The sequence below is a fragment of the Xenopus tropicalis genome, chromosome 6 (genome assembly GCF_000004195.4).
Source record: "Xenopus tropicalis strain Nigerian chromosome 6, UCB_Xtro_10.0, whole genome shotgun sequence".
NCBI classification, from domain to species: domain Eukaryota; kingdom Metazoa; phylum Chordata; class Amphibia; order Anura; family Pipidae; genus Xenopus; species Xenopus tropicalis.
In genome coordinates, this window is record NC_030682.2 from 13523941 (window position 1) to 13545499 (window position 21559).

At 43.0% G+C, this 21559-nt stretch overlaps 1 protein-coding gene across 6 annotated transcripts in view; it reads left to right on the plus strand.

The window, feature by feature from the left end:
• Positions 1-21559, plus strand: part of scn5a (sodium channel, voltage gated, type V alpha subunit) — a 221575-nt gene that overhangs the window by 68820 nt on the left and 131196 nt on the right. For all 6 annotated transcript variants that reach the window (XM_031904631.1, XM_031904628.1, XM_031904632.1 and 3 more), the window contains exons 5-7: positions 7444-7572; positions 11748-11839; positions 21086-21322. In XM_031904631.1, coding sequence (XP_031760491.1) covers positions 7444-7572; positions 11748-11839; positions 21086-21322 — 458 coding nt within the window. The remainder of the gene's footprint in view (positions 1-7443; positions 7573-11747; positions 11840-21085; positions 21323-21559) is intronic.

Sequence of the window (21559 nt, forward strand, 5' to 3'; positions counted from 1 at the left end):
GGCATGGATTTGCAGCGAATTTCTACATTTCGCCATTGGCGAATTATTTAATGAAATTTCTGCAAAAATTTGGTGCAGAAAAATTTGTCTCGCATCGAATAAAGTCACGGTCGTGTCAAATTGTTGGGCACAGCCACGCCAAAATAGGCACGGCCACGGTAAAAAAAACGCAGGCGACAAAAAAGGACATGGGTGACAAAAAAAGATGTGGGCATCCAGACCCAGTTGACAACTTACTGGGCTGTGCTTAGGGCACTTGGGACTGCCTGCCCGACCCATATCTGGACGAAGATCAGTTAAATATTTATCAAGCAGGTTTGAAAATCCTGTTATCAGTACATTGACCTTATTGGTTCATTGATGTGTTCCTGGCCCGACAGGTTCTATGTTCCCACAGTACGAGCTGATAGGACCTTTGCAATTTGTCCAAACCGTATCACGTATATGGCCAGCTTAATTGGTCACCAACAATCTTGCTCTAACTGACCTTCAAGATGTGCTTCCAGAAGTATCTAGTGGGGCAGAAAAAGGTAATCTACCCAAATGTGTCCCTATCTAGTCATAAGGCCGGGGCCCCCAACTAGGTTGTAAATCCCTCTAGTGTGGTGACCAGTTACCTGCATACAGTCTGATTCCCATGTAATTGGATTGGCCGGGGCAGCACAGAGTCGGGCCAAGTGAAGTGAAGGGCGTAATGTAAACAAGCTCCCCCATCCCTCTGACAATCCTTGCACTTGTCACTGTTATGGAATATTATTTAGACGTATTTTTACCCACAAACTGGTAAATATTACACAACACGCTTGTATGTCACAGCTGGGGATTTTTGCTATGGCCTAAGTTTTCCTTTAAGCAGCGCCGTACTTAATAGTGTATCAGTGGGAACATCATTGAATAAGCAGAAAGCCTGAGCTTGTTATGCATTGCCCCCCGGGGGTACTGGGCACACTCTGTACTGCATTTCAATGTTCCAGGAGGAGATTCCGATGCAGATAGGAATTAGTAAGCCGGCAAGGAGCGCTCACACACAGGCCCATAGACTCCCACACACCTTCCTGCGCCACATCCCAGGCGCTCTAACAGGGCACTGTGTGGCTGCAGGGCTGTCATTTTCATATAAAGTGCCTGGCAGGGAAGTGCACTTTTAATATTCTATTATATTATACTTTTCAAGTTGTTCTTCATTATTTATTATGTATGGCTTTTAAATTATTTTCCCTTCCTACCCTGGCTCTTTTCAAACTGCTGCCTGGTTACTGGGGGTCACTAACCCTGGCAACCAAATGATAGATTGACTGTGAGGTTTCAGTTTTGTTGTTCTTCTTTTTTTTTTTTTTTTTAATAGCTGATTTCTTTCCTTCTTCTTTAATATCTTCTGTTTTGAAGAAACAAAAAATCCTAGCTGCTTGGTCGCTAGGATAATAAAGCCCTAGCAACCAAACAACCAAATAAGGAGAACTGCAAAGCAAACATAATTAAATCATTAAAAAAAATACAGCTGCAAATAATGTTAAAATTCTGCTGTCTATACTGAACACATATTAAAAGTGCTTATCGTTCAGTGCCCCCTGGTCCCCTTTAGGGCTGTGACACAAGGCAACTTTCAAGATTTCGGGAAATCGCGATACTGCGTATGCCATCCCAACGGCGATTTACATTTTCGCCGGTGGGAAAGCATTTCGGGAGATTAGTCGCCCGCAACAAGGGAGATTTGTTGCGTGGCAACTAATCTCCCCATGTGCCACAGCCCTTAGGGCGAAGACGCACAGAGCTACTAGTAGCAGCTACTTGTCATAGCTACTAAAACAGACAATGCTGATCATTTACTGATAACTGTCTCTACGTGTGTTTTAGCAGAAGCAATTCTCAGTATTGTCTATGGCAGGGTTATTTCTGGCGTTTAGTAGCCATGACAAGTAGCTGCTACTAATTAGCTCCATGTGTCTTCGCCCGAGATATAAGGGGGAAGACACACAAAGCTACTAAGTAGCAGCTATTTTTTCACGACTACTAAACACCAAAAAAATACCCTGCCATAGACAATACTGAGAATTCCCTCTGCTAAAACACACGTAGAAACAATTATCAGTAAATGATCAGCATTGTTTGTTTTAGTAGCCATGACAAGTAGCTGCTACTGTGTGTCTTCACCCTAAGGCAGTGATCCCCAACCAGTGGCTCGTGAGCAACATGTTGCTCCCCAACCCCTTGGATGTTGCTCCCAGTGGCCTCAAAGCAGGGGCTTATTTTTGAATTCTTGATTTGGAGGCAAGTTTAGATTGCATAAAAACCAAGTATAATGCCAAACAGAGCCTTCTATAGGCTGCCAGTTCACATAGGGGCTATTAAGTAGCCAATTATAGCTCTCATTGGCACCCCCAGGAACCTTTTCCATGTTTGTGTTTCTCCCCAACACTTTTTCCATTTAAATGTGGCTCACGGGTATAAAAGGTTGGGGTTCCCTGCCCTAAGGTCTTCAACCTTATATCTCCGCCCCTCAACAGTTGCAGCTTCTTCATCCTCATTTGTTATAGGGAATATAATCAAAGTTAATTCTGTACAAACCTAGCCATAGAGATAAAGTTTTCACTGCTACTCAGAGCAATCGTCCCTAAACACGTTTTCCTCCTGGGGGTGCATATCCCATACATGTGTATCTTTAGTGTCACCTCTGCCACCAACAATACAGCACTCACTTCCTATGATTTGTGACACCAAACTGAGTTAATCTGGCACTTAGGTGGTTAAAGCATAGTCTTTCTCTGTGCCCCCCCAGACTAATCAATTTTCATCACATCAGGTTAAAATGTAACTGAACTAAATGCAAAGGGGAACAATGCCACGGCCAGGGAGTTAAAAGGACAACAATGCTTTAAAAGAAAAATAAATCTATATACTGGGCTTTAGGCTATGGAAATGGTGAAAGCAGCTTTAATTGCCCCAACAACCTAAATAGAAACAAGTATGTGTCATTTGTCCTTCTGTTATACACTCACGTACATACTGAAACATGATATAAATATATGTATATATCTGCATTCTGCTGTAGGCAATCCCATTTTAGGCTGATAACTGGCTATTGATCTGTCTATTGAGAATCATTTTTGTTGAAGAATTTATTGGCCCTTACATATCTGAGATTTTTTTTGTGAACAATGTAGCCCTTTTTGTAAAATATAGAAATATTATAAACCACACAGCAGTTCCATGACCATATAAAGGCACAAGGCCGCAGGTTAAGTGCTTTTATACAGGTCACGGAACTCTGAGGGGACTTCTAATATTTATATATTTTACAGAATGACATCACTAAGCACCGATTATAACTGATGACATCACTAAGCACAGTTTATAAGGATATCATTTACAGGATAATCAAAGCTCTTGTGTATTATAATCAGTATAACTAACCACACAACCATAGGCTTATGGTTAAATATTTAACTTAATTTTCACACTAGGGGGGAGATTTACTAATCCACGAACGGTCCGAAGGTGTCCGAATGCATTTTTTTGCAATGATTGGTATTTTTGTGACTTTTTCGTCGCCGTCGTGACTTTTTCGTATGTCCCGCAATTTTTTTGTCGCTGTTGCAACTTTTTTGTATATTTTTCGCTGTCGAAAAAAAATCGGATTGGTTAAATCGCGACGGCGACGAAATAGTCGCGCAAAATACGAAAAATCGCGACGGTGACAAAAAAAAAAAAAACGCAAAATTTTCGTTTCCAATATGATTTTTTCCCTTTCGGGATTCGGATTCGTGGATTAGTAATCTGCCCCTACTAGGGGAAGGGGGGTCCCATTAAATGGATCAGAATTAAGTAGGTTCTAAAAAACCTACCTGTCGACCTTTCTCCAGTGCTTTCAGCTTCACTTATGACACCTTAAATAGCCTTTGGAAGCGCCGGTGCATTCATCTATTGATCTGTCTATCTGGCCCGTGCAGTTACTGGGGCTGTTTCCGGCGCTGATGACAGCCGCTGGAAACCACAAAGAAACTTGCATTGACAGAGAGAAAAGGTGCATGACAGATATAGGATCACCCCGGGTATCTCCGACATAAATCTTTCATCACAAAAAAAAAACGTCCTCACAATAGCAACGGCACCGTGACCTCAGTTCCATTAGCATAAAATCATTTTATATATAATACTAGCTACTACTCATTAGGGTTCTGTGGGTTGGTTGCAGGGTTATTTCTGGTATCCTTAGGGGATATGGATGCACTTTGCATGGGCTGCTTTGTATGCTGTGTGACCAACCTGCTAGCCAAACCATGGGATCAGTGAGCCTAAAGGTGCATGGGGTCATACATTGGCAGTTGGTCAGCTAAACTGCTGTATCATTGCTACTAAACCAGTGGTTTTGGTGCTTAGTTGACCAGAGGTGCCTAAAGGTCCCCATACACGGGCCGATAGTAGCTGCCGATATCGGTCCCTTGGACTGATTCAGCAGCTAATCGGCCTGTGTATGGGCACTTCCGACTTCCTGAAATCGGCCAGATATCAATCGGGCAGGTTATAAAATCTAGTCGGATTGGGGACCGCATGGCTCGTTGATACGGTCCCTGGACCGACTTCTCCTATGCCCGTTATTGTAATTCGATCGTTTGGCCCCAGGGCCAAACGATCAGATTACCCTGGATTCTCCCAATATCGCCCACCCGTAGGTGGGGATATCGGGAGAAGATCCGCTCGCTTGGCGACATCGCCAAGCGAGTGGATCTGCCAGTGTATGGGGACCTTAACTTTTTGGCACCCCTCCCAATCAATTAATCTTTCCTTGTCCTGTATTATATTGTTCTGCTATCCTACTGAGGGTGTGTGGGTTTCCTTGGGTACTTTGGTTTCCTCCCTCGCTCTGAACCATATAGGCAGGTTAATTGGCTTCTGAAAATGCAAATGACTGTATATCAGTGAGGTGTTAGAAAGACCACCTAAGCTAATGTCACATGAGGAGTGGCCGCTCAGCAAGAGAAAAGCAGTCCTTAATGTGTCAGATTGCCCCCCTGTGAGGCAAGACACAAACAGATGTCAGCTGAGACACATACTTAGCTTTAACTTCCCTGCATCACTTGCAATTTGCTGAGGGGCTTCATCCAACTGTGGCTTTCCTGGCTTTTCTGGGGCTGCTTTGGTTCTGCAATTAGGTCAGCTCTTCACATAATCAGTTGGGTGCTTCCTCTGCCATTTAGGGCCATGTCCCGACATATTATCCATAAATCCAAGATTGTCTAGAATAGGGGATCAAATAAGTATTTACCCCAAAGCTCACCCTAACTGGCCTTCAGGAAAGCAAATAGGCATTCTCCCCAAATCTCACCCCAACTGGTCTTCAAGATAGTCAGTAGGCATTCTCCCCAAATCTCACTCCAACTGGCCTTCAGGAAAGCCAATAGGCATTCTCCCCAAATCTCACTCCAACTGGCCTTCAGGAAAGCCAATAGGCATTCTCCCCAAATCTCACTCAAACTGGCCTTCAGGAAAGCCAATAGGCATTCTCCCCAAATCTCACCCCATCTGGCCTTCAAGATAGTCAATAGGCATTCTCCCCAAATCTCACTCCTACTCAGCATCAGGAAAGCCAATAGGTATTCTCCCCAAATATCGTCCCATCTGGCCTTCAAGATAGTCAGTAGGCATTCTCCCCAAATCTTACCCCAACTGGCCTTCAGGAAAGCCAATAGGCATTCTCCCCAATCTCACCCCAACTGGCCTTCAAGATAGTCAGTAGGCATTCTCCCCAAATCTTACCCCAACTGGCCTTCAGGAAAGCCAATAGGCATTCTCCCCAATCTCACCCCAACTGGCCTTCAAGATAGTCAGTAGGCATTCTCCCCAAATCTTACCCCAACTGGCCTTCAGGAAAGCCAATAGGCATTCTCCCCAATCTCACCCCAACTGGCCTTCAAGATAGTCAGTAGGCATTCTCCCCAAATCTCACCCCAACTGGCCTTCAGGAAAGCCAATAGGCATTCTCCCCAAATCTCGCCCCAACTGGCCTTCAAGATAGTCAGTAGGCATTCTCCCTAAATCTCACCCCAGCAGGCCTTCAGGAAAGCCAATAGGCATTCTCCTCAAAGCTCACACCAAATGGGTTTCAGGAAAGCCAATAGGCATTCTCCCCAAAGGCAACTTTGCACAACTTTGGAAAACTGAAGTGATGTGTAGGCCTTTCCACCAGTGATTCCCTTTGTTGCCAGTGGAAAGGCATTTTGGAGAGATTGGTCTATCATTACTGCCCCAAGCTCCGCCCTAGGGGGCAGCTCTATAGTCTGGGAACCATTGGTCTAATCCAATTTCCTATGTGTGACACTAAATAAATGGCAATAGATGATTTCTGTACAAACAAATGAATTGCTGTGCAAACAAGTGCAGGCAGACTGAATTATAACTGTTTGTTTAGGCTATTGAAGCTGTCAGGCCCTCAGACATGATAGCTGTCAGGTGCCCGGCTGGGTCTTTTCATGGCTAAACGGTGGATAAGTCCCTGGATTCTGATCCCTGATTTTGAATATTGAAGTTTGACTGCAAACATCAAAACTGCACATTCTGGGGCCTCATTTACTGATAGTGGCCATCGTGCTGGGCACAAAACTGCATGCACTTCTAAGTGCCATCCCCTTTGTGCCATATGACAGTTTCCTTGTTGAAACCCAGCACGTGCAGCAGCTTTCAGCTGGGTTGGGCAACACTGATATAAATGTTGCTGTCACTATCTTGCCCTATTGCCACTACTTTTCCTATACCTTACTGGTGCCTTGTAGCTAGTGATGGGCGAAATGTTTCGCCAGGCATGGATTCGCCGCGGAAAAATTTGCCGCACGTCCAAAAATTGTTGCCGGCGTCAAAAAAGTATAGTCACGGGCATCAAAAGAATAGCCGCGCGACAAAATAATAGCCGCGGGCGACAAAAGAATAGCCATGCGACGAAATAATAGCTGTGCGACTAAACAATAGCCGCGAGCGATGAAACAATATCGTGAGACAAAATAATAGCCACGGGCGATGAAACAATAGCCGCGCGACAAAATAATAGCCGCGGGCGACGAAACAATAGCCGCGCGACAAAATAATAGCTGCGGGCGACGAAACAATAGCCGCGGGCAACAAAAGAATAGTTGCGGGCGACAATTTTTTTTGTCGCACAACATTTTCGCCGTTTCACTAATTTTCCGCCGTTTCGCGGATCTTTTGAAAGCTTCGCGAATTTTTCGGCGAAGCGAAACGGAACAGATTCGCTCATCACTACTTGTAGCTATTGTATGTACCACTATAGGCAGGGCCCAGGGCAACTGATCTTATGCAGAGACACTTCACTGGCTGTGAAATTATTGAGCCCAAATCACTACTACGCCTGGCGTCCCAGTTGGGTTCCATTTATTGGCCTACCCATTACCCATCATTGACTTATCTTTTTTGTTTTTACTTCTATTTACCCAGGTACACTTTCACTGGCATTTATACTTTTGAATCAATGATAAAAATACTGGCGCGAGGATTTTGCTTGAAGCCATTCACGTTTCTGCGAGACCCATGGAACTGGCTGGATTTCAGTGTTATTGTTATGGCGTAAGTATGATTCTTTCTCATTAGAGTATGCAGCACAGTAAGTCTGTCACTTATGGTGACCCCATGCTGTTGGCTTTATAGAATAACATTAAATTAGGGTTAATAAGTCAGCCCTTTAGATGGGATACTGACCTGCTCCTGGTTTTAACAGGAATTCTTGGACCCGTTCAGTCCACATTTACTTATTAGCCACCCCTATGCCTTGTACCACTGCTGCTGCAGCTTTGATGTTGGGTTTGAGGGTAGTTCAAAGACCCCATAGACTGTTTATTTATACTTATTACTTATACTTATTATATTTACATATATATTTATTTATACTGGGGTCCCAGGCTATTGAGTCTAATTAAGCCCAGTATCACTGCTTCAACAACAATGAAAGAGGGCACATCAGAGTCACAGTATGAGTAAATAATGGGGTAACAGTAGCTTCAGACCCCCTTGAGTATGCTCCTTAAGGAGAAGGAAAGTCTAAATCACTTCAAGTTAGGCACCCCATTGATTGAAGCTTTCCTTCCCCTTTAAACTCTAATGAAGACAACTATTGTCTGTATCAACTAATGTATCAAATGCTAACAGTTTATTAGCCCGACTTACAGAATTTGCACCCTAATAAGTCCCATTCAATATATAGCCCCGGGTTTCCTATACCGCCAGCCTATTTATTACCAGCTCCCGGCTCGGCATTTAGTTATACACACTTGCAATATTTTGCAGCAGGGGTAATAAATTGTAAGCCTTTTGCCTCTCTGAATGTTGCCAGGGGAAAGATAACCCTTTTTGAATAGGAAACTTGACAGCCCTTATCTCTAGGCCAATTAGCTGCTATTAATCTTATCACTAATTACAGGCTTCCCTACACAGAGGCAAACAAACAGCCGGGAGCTATTATCAGCACTGCAAAGTAGTAGAAATCAGATTTATGTGCTCCCAAACCAAATAAATGTCTTTTCACTTTATTCCCATCATCTTTATGCACAGGGCTTACCTGCTGTATTGTTTCTTCTCTGGGCAACCACCTTAACCCTTTAGTTGCCAGGCACGGTAGAATCTGCAGTGCTCCCAACAAAGTACCAGCATTCCAGCGCCATATTTTCTACATTTCCATGCATGACTATTGGCAACACACAAGGGATAATTTACTTGGCAAAGTGCAAAACTTGGGTGCAACCAGCACATTTTTCACACTTTGCACCCTGCACTCCTCGGAATTTCTGCCCTCCATTATGGGTCAGAGAGACGTGGATTCCCCCCGTGAATACAGTACTGCCTGCTTTTGGCAATGTTGTATTTATGTAGGGTGGGCAAGGAGAAGGCGTGTAGGCACCCCTTCTTATCCCCTAAAACTAAAATAAGGGAGCACAGTTTTCTGTACCTAGCACCAGATTTCCAACTCAACATTAGCAACCAGACCCCCATATGCCAGATTAAGCAATAGGGGTGTGTTTTTGCTCTACCACTTGAGTCTGGGGTGAGGGTCGTTGCAGATGACCCCTATGATGTGAAAAGAGAGCTATCACTCAAAGGGTTAATGCTCAAGTAGCATTTCACCCAGTTCCCCCTCCCAATGCCTCTTATCATTAACATGAATGGAAGCTGCTTGTGCAGGCTGTTTTTATGCCCCAAATGTCTATTTCCTGTGAGTTTAGAGCTTAAATCTGATGTCCCTACTGCAGGCGACTAACTGCGCCAAAGTGATGTGTAGGCCTTTCTTGCTCCTGTTGTTGCTGGTGAAAAGGCCTGCCCAATGCTTTGGAAAGCCAAAATGATGCATAGGCCTTTCCACTGACAACTCCTATTGTAGCCGGTGGAAAGGCATTTTGGCCCGGTTAGTCGTCCACGGTAGCAGAGATTTATCGGGGTGACTAACTTGCTCCGTCGGACATCAACCTAATACAGGTATTGGACCTCTTATCCAGAATGCTCGGGACCTGGGGTTTTCTGGATAAGGGATCTTTCCGTAATTTGAATCTCCGTAACTTAAGTCTGCTAAAAATCATATTAAATATTGAAAAAACCCAATAGGATGGTTTTGCCTCCAATAAGGATTAATTATATCTTAGTTGGGATCAAGTACAGGTACTGTTTTATTATTACAGAGAAAAGGGAATCATTTAACCATTAAATAAACCCAATAGGGCTGTTCTGCCCCAATAAGGGGTAATTATATCTTAGTTGGGATCAAGTACAGGTACTGTTTTATTATTACAGAGAAAAGGGAATCATTTAACCATTAAATAAACCCAATAGGGCTGTTCTGCCCCAATAAGGGGTAATTATATCTTAGTTGGGATCAAGTACAGGTACTGTTTTATTATTACAGAGAAAAGGGAATCATTTAACCATTAAATAAACCCAATAGGGCTGTTCTGCCCCCATAAGGGGTAATTATATCTTAGTTGGGATCAAGTACAGGTACTGTTTTATTATTACAGAGAAAAGGGAATCATTTAACCATTAAATAAACCCAATAGGGCTGTTCTGCCCCAATAAGGGGTAATTATATCTTAGTTGGGATCAAGTACAGGTACTGTTTTATTATTACAGAGAAAAGGGAATCATTTAACCATTAAATAAACCCAATAGGGCTGTTCTGCCCCAATAAGGGGTAATTATATCTTAGGTGGGATCAAGTACAGGTACTGTTTTATTATTACAGAGAAAAGGGAATCATTTAACCATTAAATAAACCCGATAGGGCTGTTCTGCCCCAATAAGGGGTAATTATATCTTAGTTGGGATCAAGTACAGGTACTGTTTTATTATTACAGAGAAAAGGGAATCATTTAACCATTAAATAAACCCAATAGGACTGTTCTGCCCCAATAAGGGGTAATTATATCTTAGTTGGGATCAAGTACAGGTACTGTTTTATTATTACAGAGAAAAGGGAATCATTTAACCATTAAATAAACCCAATAGGGCTGTTCTGCCCCAATAAGGGGTAATTATATCTCAGTTGGGATCAAGTACAGGTACTGTTTTATTATTACAGAGAAAAGGGAATCATTTAACCATTAAATAAACCCAATAGGGCTGTTCTGCCCCCAATAAGGGGTAATTATATCTTAGTTGGGATCAAGTACAGGTACTGTTTTATTATTACAGAGAAAAAGGAAATCATTTTTAAAAATTTGAATTATTTGCTTATAATGGAGTCTATGGGAGATGGCCTTTCCGTAATTTGGAACCAAAGGGCTAAAAATCTGAATCCAACAATTCGCCACCTGATCATGTAGAAGTCAGTGACAGAGGTTTCTTTCCTTCCCTTGAAGATCCTTCTTTTGTCTTTTGGAATTTTGACACTGTTTTTGTGTGACAATTCGATAAAATAGAGGTTTTTGGTGCAACAACTCCAGAATTTCGAGTTGACAGCGACAATTCTAAAAAGTCGCAGTTTGTCTCGCACAAACTATTCATTTTTTTCGGATTTTTGTAGTAAATGCCATTTGAGAATATGAGTTTAGTCGAATTTTAAAATAAAAATGAGAAATGATAGAGTTTTAGTATATCTGCCCCTTAGAGTTCACCATAAAAACTTTGGGTATTAAGCTCTAAACTCTTCTTTTGATAAATCTGCCCCTTGGGGTTACATTCACATAAATGACAAGAGGCATTTTGGACAATTCCCTATTCAGGCAAATCTAAAATCTAACTCTGGATTTGGTGCATTCCTACGACAGAGACACAACAGAAGAACCAAAAAATTCTTTAGGGCCAATTCTTCCAATAATATAGCCCCTCCCTCTATTTCTATGCTACCCACAATCTCAAACTTCATAAATGTATAAGTATTTATATATATTCTGTGCTGCCCATGCTCTCAAGTGAAATAACTAAATAGAGATTAATTATATTGTCTGTTCTATCCATACTCCTAAAAGAGCAGCTTCTAGTTTAGGGATATGTTCCCATTAAGGAGAAAATAATTGGTTAATCAGTTGGATACCTTCCAGCTGGCCCTTTAACAAGAGGTGGGCTTATTGGAAAGTGGGCGTGTTTTGAAGCATAAAAGCATAACTTTTGTGGTTTGGTTGAATCAGGGCGTGGCCTAAATTCCATACTTTTCAAATTGGGCATCTTGGGAGATATGCAGTAATAATTGACCCTATTTCTATTCATGCATTGACTTCCTCCATCTCTTTGCCTCAAGTAACTATGGTTTGGTTCTACAGATATGCAACTGAGTTTGTGGACCTGGGCAATGTTTCTGCTTTGAGAACGTTCAGAGTACTTCGAGCTTTGAAAACAATCTCGGTCATTCCAGGTGAGGATGGGGTTAAACGCTAAGGCTGCTTCTGAGAGCCAACATGCCATTCCTGATAGCCAGTGTGACCCATGTGTTGGAATGGTTACATGTAGAGAATGGGACTTTGCATTTGTGTTCCTAACAAGCATGGAGATCTTATTGGCTGATTGGGAAATTTAAGCAAATCAGACTGTATAAATTCATGAAAGTGTAAAAATAATACAGGGTTAATGTGTTTTTGAGTGGGTGTTCCTGCTTGGTCTGCATTATATTATATTATACAAATAAGTGGGTGGAGTAAAAATTCTTAGTGGGCTAGAGCACCAAAGAACCTCCATTGAAGGTTGAGGCTCCGAGCCTGGGAGCAATGCTGGTTCTCACTGGGTCTCTTTGTGCAATTCTGGGTCTTACTGGGTCTCCTTATGCAATGCTGGTTTTTCCTATGCAATGTAAGGACTCCCTGTGCAATGCTGGGTCTCCTTATGCAATGCTGGGTCTCACTGGGTCTCCCTATGCAATGCTGGGTCTCACTGGGTCTCCCTATGCAATGCTGGGTCTCACTGGTTCTCCCTATGCAATGCTGGGTCTCACTGGGTCTCCCTGTGCAATACTGGGTCTCCCTATGCAATACTGGGTCTTCCTATGTAATGCTGGGTCTCCCTATGTAATGCTGGGTCTTACTGGGTCTCCCTGTGCAATACTGGGTCTCCCTATGCAATACTGGGTCTCCCTATGTAATGCTGGGTCTCACTGGGTCTCCCTGCGCAATACTGGGTCTCCCTATGCAATACTGGGTCTCCCTATGTAATGCTGGGTCTCACTGGGTCTCCCTGTGCAATACTGGGTCTCCCTATGCAATACTGGGTCTCCCTATGCAATACTGGGTCTCCCTATGTAATGCTGGGTCTCACTGGGTCTCCCTGTGCAATGCTGGGTCTCACTGGGTCTCCCTGTGCATTATTGGGTCTCCCTATGCAGTGTTGGGTCTTCCTATGCAACACTGGGTCTCCCTATGCAATGCTGGGTCTCATTGGGTCTCCCTATGCAGTGTTGGGTCTCCCTGTGCAATGTTGAGTCTCACTGGGTCTCCCTGTGCAATGTTGAGTCTCACTATGAAGTGGGGGCTGAAATACAGACCCCTGGAGCACAGAAGCACTTTCTTTGAAGGTTAAGGCTCCAAGCCTAGGTCTGCTGAAGAGCTATATAAGACCTAAGACCTAGTAATCTCCTTGCAGGCCTGGTTGGACAGAGCTGTGTGCAGTCTGTCTATCTATAGTTGAAGTAGATCCTGTAACTACTGAGGGCCCAGGCAGTATAAGGGCCCCTCATATGCAATTTCAGAAAAAAATGCCTCACACCCAAAGATTAAGAGGGTCCTAAAATGATTTTGCTGTGGGGCCCACTTGCTTGTAGCAGTGCCACTGAGACCTACTGGGCTTAGGCTGGTTCCCCATTATGTGTGGGGTTGGATAAGTCTATACACTCAGCTGATTCATAAGACTAGGAGAAATAAGCAGTCTACGTGCCTGTGTGAGCCTCCCAATAGCCCAAGCTCACTAATCTGTACCCTTCCACTGCCTCCAAAGCAAGAGCAGCTCGCACAGAGCAATAGAGTTCCACTTGCCTCCGTCTGACAGGAGAATTGATTTTGTATTTTGTTTTATTCCCCCGAGAAACAATGTTTAGACACACAGAGAGAGAGAGAGGATTTGCCATCTCTCCATATTTATAGATTTGATCTTGTCAGCCTGCAGTTATACAGCGAGCACCCCCCCGCACCTAATGATTGCCGGCCCTGCGCTCACACTGATAATGATAGCAGTGATAATTAGCTGCTTTGGATAAATACAATGCTTGGTACCTAGCCAGCTCTTGCTGAAGTGTAATGAGCTCCGGCGCTGAACCCTGTGGACAAGTCTTGTTTGGCTTTAGTGCTTAACATGTCTGACCTGCACGGCAAAGGGTAGAAGGCCTGCATGATAATATGGGTGCTTGGAATATACTGTCATATAGATACTGTAAATAACATGCCAATATGAAAAAATCTGTCATCATATTTATCCAAAATTTTATAAAACCCCAGAAGCCTAAGAGTGAAGACACACTGAGCTACTAGTAGCAGCTACTTTTTCATGGCTGCCAGAAAATAACCTGCCATAGATAATACTGAGAATTGCATCTGCTAAAACACACATAGAGACAATTATCAGTAAATGATCAGCATTGTCTATTTTAGTAGCTGTGACAAGTAGCTGCTACTAATAGCTCCGTGTGTCTTCACCCTAAGGGCTCTGGCACACGGGGGAGATTAGTCGCCCGCGACAAAACTCCCTGTTCGCGGGCGACTAATCTCCCCGAGTTGCCATGACCCGCCATCCCGCCGGCGAACATGTCACCGGCGGGATGGCACACGCGGCGGGGCGATTTCGGGAAATTTGCGCGAAATCGCGCCGCCGCGTCTGCCATCCTGCCGGCGACTTACATGTTCGCCGGTGGGATGGCAGGGGTAGGCTAATCTCCCCCGTGTGCCAGAGCCCTAAGGGCAATAGCCTATAGGACAATTCTGAGTTTTTAGTCACCCAAACAGATTCCAGCTCAGCAGGTGGGAGGCAAAACTGTCAAATTCTTTTCGCAATACAGGCCCGGACTGGAAATCTGTGGGTTCTGGCAAATGCCAGAGGGGCTGCTGTCAGGTGCCATAGACACTATTTATTGGGCCTATGGGGGACTGTTTGGAATGCCCAGGCCTCTTTTGAATCCCAATACAGACCTGTGCCAATATATAGTCGAAAAGTCCAGTGATTTCAAATAGTGACAAAAAGTCGACCCTAATGCATAGCACACAACCCAAAACCCACTTGACCTGTACCTACCTTAGGGTGGGATAAACAGACTTTGCAGATGGGGTGGCACCAAGGGGAAAGTCCCAACACCCACCTGTGACTCCCTGGAAATCCAGGGCCAGTCCAACCTCCAGGTATTGAGCCGACTTGTACAACCCAAATTTAACCCTATACTGACGCTGTACAATTCTCTGCTTGTGATTCATGTGCAAGTAGCCAATCAGAATAAACGTCTGGGATACTGAGCACATTGCTGTACTGCACGTATAATTGTAAGTAGCCTTATATGTAGTCATTGTTGCCTCTTATATGCCTGAAACAACATTTACAGTATTACATAAGGCATTCATAACCAACATCCAGCCAAACTTTATTAAATGACAAATGAGGTTTAGGGGTACATGGGGCTTCTGTAATCCACGGCTTGATATTGCATGCGCGCTATGTTATTGGTGTCATTAATTCCATCATGTCTGATTTGTACCAGTTTAATGGAAATAATAGCTGCTTACTGTATGTAGGATGTTCCCAGGCCATTACTTTACTGAGAGATGCTGTTAAAGGTGACAGGACTGGGGCCAAACAGAATTATTTATGTACATAAATAGACCCGAGGCCCTTCTTGTCCTATTGGCTCCATCTCTCGTTGCTATACCTACTATCTCACATGATTCCTGTGCCTACAGCCGCTGTCCTTCTGGGCCCCTGGCAGGCATTTCTATGTCCTATGTCCCCAATGGCAGCTCCCATATCAATCACTTTACCTATCCATGACTCTCAGAGAGAGATGAGCCTCCAATCCACATCATAGTCTGAATCTGGCACTTAGCATTTGGCTTGTTATGTATATAAGTACCCAATAGTGATGAGCGAAACGGCGAAAAATCCGCCAAATGCATTTGTCGTGCAATTTTTTTTTTTGTCGGCGCGTCTATTTTTTTTGTCGCCCACGCTTTTTCGATGCAACCGCGCCCAGTTTTGACACGGTGCACCCTATTTTTTATGCAACTGCAATTAGACGCGCAACAAAAAAAATTCAGCTAGACAAATTTTTCCGCAGCGAATTCTAATGGAAGTTTCGCAAAACAATTCGCCAATGGCGAAATGCGGAAATTCGCTGCGAATCTATGCCTGGCAAAAAAATTCGCTCATCACTATTACCCAAAGCAAGAGAAGCTAATACCAGCCTTCTAGGTCATACAATGCGCTGCCATCAATAACCTATGGGACTCCACACAAGTTATTTATATGGGGCCCCCACATAACACAAGTGGGCAGTACTAAAACTTTGACCACGCCCCTTGTGTGTGTGAATATAAACGCTAATGTTACTTTATAATAAGCAGTTCCTATAAAGAGTTTTATTAATTAATGTGCTAATAAGTCATTCAATATTTAGGGGGTTAGTAGAGCTGCCCTAAGTTTAACCCCTTCCCACCTACCTGCCCCTGCGCTGTCATTGTATGACATGGAAGTTACGTAAGTTTTTGCATAAGTTGTGTAAACTGCATAAGTGTAGGGGCCCAATGATGTTGCTGTGGGGCTCAATAACTAGTCAGTAATAGTTAATAAAAATATTGAAAATAATGACTGTGCTAATAAGTCTGTATTTTAATTGGTTTTAATGTAAGTTTCTTTGAAAATTGTGTAACTTTTTACATACGTAATTGTTTACATGTTACATACGTACATGTAAATACGTGTAAGCGTAGGGGCCCAATGATGTTGCTGTGGGGCCCAATAGCTAGTAGTAGTTAATAAATATAATGAATGTACCAATAAGTCTGTATTTTGATTGGGAGGTCAGTGGAGTTTACATGTCAATTATAAAAGATTCTTTGAAAATTACAGAAGTTTTTGCATAAGCTATGTAAATTGCGTAAGCGTAGGCGCCCAATGATGTTGCTGTGAGGCTCAATAACTAGTCAGTAGCAGTTAATAAAAATAGTACAATAATGAATGTGCTGATAAGTCAGTATTTTCATTGCTTTTACTGTAATGTAATTATGTAAGTTTCTTTGAAAGTTACGTCAGTTTTTGCACAAGTTATGTAAATTGCGTAAGTGTGGGGGCCCAGCGATGTTGCTATGGGGCCCAATAACTAGTCATTAGTAGTTAATAAAAATAGTAAAAATAAGGAATGTGCTAATAAGTCAGTATTTTTATTGGTTTTACTGTAATGTAAGTTATGTAAGTTTCTTTGAAAATTACGTAAGTTTTTGCATAAGCTACGTAAATTGCGAAAGCGTAGGGGCCCAGTGATGTTGCTGTGAGGCTCAATAACTAGTCAGTAATAGTTAATAAAAATAGTACAATAATGAATGTGCTAATAAGTCCGTATTTTAATTGGTTTTAATGTAAGTTATGTAAGTTTCTTTGAAAATTACGTAAGTTTTTGCATAAGTTACGTAAATTGTGTAAGTGTGGGGGCCCAGCGATGTTGCTCTGGGGCCCAATAACCAGTCATTCCCCTGCCGCAAAATTATGTAGAAGTCGCTGATACAATTCACTAAATAGATCCCTATATAAACAGCTGACGCTATATAATAAGCAGTTCATATAAATAGTTTACGTTAATAATTAATGAGCTAATAAGTCAGGTGATTGGGGGCAGCGGGATTTGAATTCATTGGGGGTCAGTGGAGCTTCTCTGCTTTGTCTTTTTGCTTGATACGCAAGTTACTTACGTTTCTAGGCAAGTTACTTACGTTTCTAGGCAAGTTACTTACGTTTCTAGGCAAGTTACTTACGTTTCTAGGCAAGTTACTTACGTTTCTAGGCAAGTTACTTACGTTTCTAGGCAAGTTACTTACGTTTCTAGGCAAATTACTTAGGTTTCTAGGCAAGTTACTTACGTTTCTAGGCAAGTTGCTTACGTTTCTAGGCAAGTTGCTTACGTTTCTAGGCAAGTTACTTAGGTTTCTAGGCAAGTTACTTACGTTTCTAGGCAAGTTACTTACGTTTCTAGGCAAGTTACTTAGTTTTCTAGGCAAGTTACTTACGTTTCTAGGCAAGTTATTTACGTTTCTAGGCAAGTTACTTACGTTTCTAGGCAAGTTACTTACGTTTCTAGGCAAGTTATTTACGTTTCTAGGCAAGTTACTTACGTTTCTAGGCAAGTTACTTACGTTTCTAGGCAAGTTACTTAAGTTTCTAGGCAAGTTACTTATGTTTCTAGGCAAGTTATTTACGTTTCTAGGCAAGTTACTTACGTTTCTAGGCAAGTTACTTACGTTTCTAGGCAAGTTACTTACGTTTCTAGGCAAGTTACTTACGTTTCTAGGCAAGTTACTTACGTTTCTAGGCAAGTTACTTAGTTTTCTAGGCAAGTTACTTACGTTTCTAGGCAAGTTACTTACGTTTCTAGGCAAGTTATTTACGTTTCTAGGCAAGTTACTTACGTTTCTAGGCAAGTTACTTACGTTTCTAGGCAAGTTACTTAAGTTTCAAGGCAAGTTACTTATGTTTCTAGGCAAGTTATTTACGTTTCTAGGCAAGTTACTTACGTTTCTAGGCAAGTTACTTAAGTTTCTAGGCAAGTTATTTACGTTTCTAGGCAAGTTACATCATTTACTAAGTAGTTTTTGCAAAAGTTATGTGAATTGTGTACATTTTGGCGTAACTTTATGCGTAACTTGTGCAATTAGCACAATAAAAAGATTTTTTACAGGGCCCGGCACAATTGTACCCCCTTTGCCCCCCCCCCGATGGCGGCCCCGGCCATTCACATCAATTGTAACGCAAGTTAAACACTTGCTATGGACAGAAACCCGTGCAGTTTCATAGTTTTCTGCTTTAGAGAATCTGCAATAATGCATATTTTCATGGTTGGGATACACTTGTATGCACATTATTTTCTACCCCAGGGAGGTAAGAGCAGGAACAGGAATTCAGAATATGTTACAATATTAGAAAAAGCAACAAAAATTGTAACCCCAAGACCCCACAGAAGGTCATTTACATTTTGGACAAAAGGGAAAAAAACATTTGGGCAGAAGAGCAAGTCCATCCTGTTCGGCATGTCCTTCTGTCCTGCAGCCTCTTGCACCAAATGCTACTTGTCTCATAGGGCCGCCACACAGAAACACTGTGTTTTCATTCTCTCACAGAGAACCTTTTGCTTGCAGTGTCGTAAGTGTGTATATGGGGGGCAGGGATGTCATGGGTAAGGTGAGAACTTTGCCTTTGCTGTCACTTTACTAAGAAGCCTTCCCTCCTAAACTTAAAAGCAGAATTTCTATTTTTTTAACTGGAAATTTGACTTTTTAAGTGTAAGGGGAGTAATTTCCTACTCTAAACTAGCAACAACACCGTCCCTGCTATAGTTGTACCTACTATACCTGCTATAGGCACCATCTCTCCCTACTATACCTGCTATCCCACAGCCCCAGTCCCTTCCCAGAGGCTATTATCCCCCCACTGCTACTATAAGCACCACCTCTCCCTACTATACCTGCTATCCCACAGCCCCAGTCCCTTCCCAGAGGCTATTATCCCCCCACTGCTACTATAGGCACCATCTCTCCCTACTATACCTGCTATCCCACAGCCCCAGTCCCTTCCCAGAGGCTATTATCCCCCCACTGCTACTATAGGCACCATCTCTCCCTACTATACCTGCTATCCCACAGCCCCAGTCCCTTCCCAGAGGCTATTATCCCCCCACTGCTACTATAGGCACCATCTCTCCCTACTATACCTGCTATCCCACAGCCCCAGTCCCTTCCCAGAGGCTATTATCCCCCCACTGCTACTATAGGCACCATCTCTCCCTACTATACCTGCTATCCCACAGCCCCAGTCCCTTCCCAGAGGCTATTATCCCCCCACTGCTACAATAGGCACCATCTCTCCCTACTATACCTGCTATCCCACAGCCCCAGTCCCTTCCCAGAGGCTATTATCCCACTGCTACTATAGGCACCATCTCTCCCTACTATACCTGCTATCCCACAGCCCCAGTCCCTTCCCAGAGGCTATTATCCCCCCACTGCTACTATAGGCACCATCTCTCCCTACTATACCTGCTATCCCACAGCCCCAGTCCCTTCCCAGAGGCTATTATCCCCCCACTGCTACTATAGGCACCATCTCCCCCTACTATACCTGCTATCCCACAGCCCCAGTCCTTTCCCAGAGTCTATTATCCTCTGGGGCTGTGGGATAGCAGGTATAGTAGGGAGAGATGGTGCCTATAGTAGCAGTGGGGGGATAATAGCCTCTGGGAAGGGACTGGGGCTGTGGGATAGCAGGTATAGTAGGGAGAGATGGTGCCTATAGTAGCAGTGGGGGGATAATAGCCTCTGGGAAGGGACTGGGGCTGTGGGATAGCAGGTATAGTAGGGAGAGATGGTGCCTATAGTAGCAGTGGGGGGATAATAGCCTCTGGGAAGGGACTGGGGCTGACTGATAGCATTTATCATTGGTTAGAAGGGCAACAGCAACATTTAATATCAGTTTTACCCAACTTGTATGCATTGCGATATTGTTTTTGAACCCACATAGTCTATTTTGCTCAGGGTTATGCCATCAATAATCGCAGTACTGCTGAGAAATAGTTATATAGTGTTGAGTGCACTTATAAATGACCCCCAATGCACTATAACCTGCATGAACTCAAGGCCTTGCAGAACATTGTAAAGGACTGACACCTCAATGTTAATTGCCACTCGCAAACTCAATAACTTGTTCAAGTGGATTGGCTTCTTCTGCCATTATTTATGTCAAGGCCAATGATATTTTCTATGCAGTACGTCTGACTGCAAACATAGAAAGAACTATCGTCTCCTAATGATTTACTGTAGCAAATGCCCACTGAATATTTAATGTGGGATAAAAGAGGAGATATCGGATTTGTTTTAAAAAATATCAATATATTCTTAAGTGGATTGTATCATTCCTTGAAATGCGGCTGCCAGAACGCCATTGTAGCCTCTAACTAGTAAACAAGCGTTTTCCCATGTTACCGACTAACGCTAGGGATTGGCCTTCGGTGTGATTGACCATAATGCAGATTGTCATTGCCATAGAAATCAATAGCCTCGAAGTGAAGTTCTGTTATTAGGGTGTGGAAATATTAAACCCTAACAATTCGGAAGGACAGTTAGCCATTGTTACTGGTCCCATACAGAGACCAAAGTGATGCCAGTGAACAAATGAACAGCCAATATCCTTCTATGTTTAAATTGTCCCTAGAAAACCTGACCAGAAGCTTTATCTTTAGATGTTCTTGTGAGCTTTGTGCTACATAAACACATTTTTTAATACATGTTAATGCAATTAAATCACTTAATATTTAGCATTGTATTGCCCAACACATAAAACAGAAGAACAAATCTTCCATCATAACCTTGTTAATGATAAGTCTAAAGCAACTGGTCTTGTTGACTTGGTCTCTAATGCTTGATCTTGCCTTCTTCAGGTCTGAAGACCATCGTTGGTGCCCTTATTCAGTCAGTAAGGAAACTCGCGGACGTGATGATCCTCACGGTTTTCTGCCTGAGTGTCTTTGCCCTGACAGGGCTCCAGCTTTTCATGGGTCACTTGAAACAAAAGTGCGTGAGAGATCTGGATTATTTCAATGCAACCAGGATGGGTATGCTGGACTGGAGTAACGAATCAATGTGGTCATCTTATGAAGCGTTCATCAGCGACCCTGGTAAGTGGAACTTTTCGTGAGGGTTTTTGTAATGCCAGTCCTAAATTTATTTAAGAAAGGCTGTTGACAATATTGACTCCCAATAGGATCTTGTTCTAGGTCTTCTCCCGTCTGTTAAGCACAGCTTTTGTATGTCACTTAAGGCATTTGTATTTCATCCCTAGCACCCAAACTGCTGCAGATAACTGTGTTTTTTTTCTAAACTACGCATTTGGGCCTTCAGAGTCACTTGCTCTT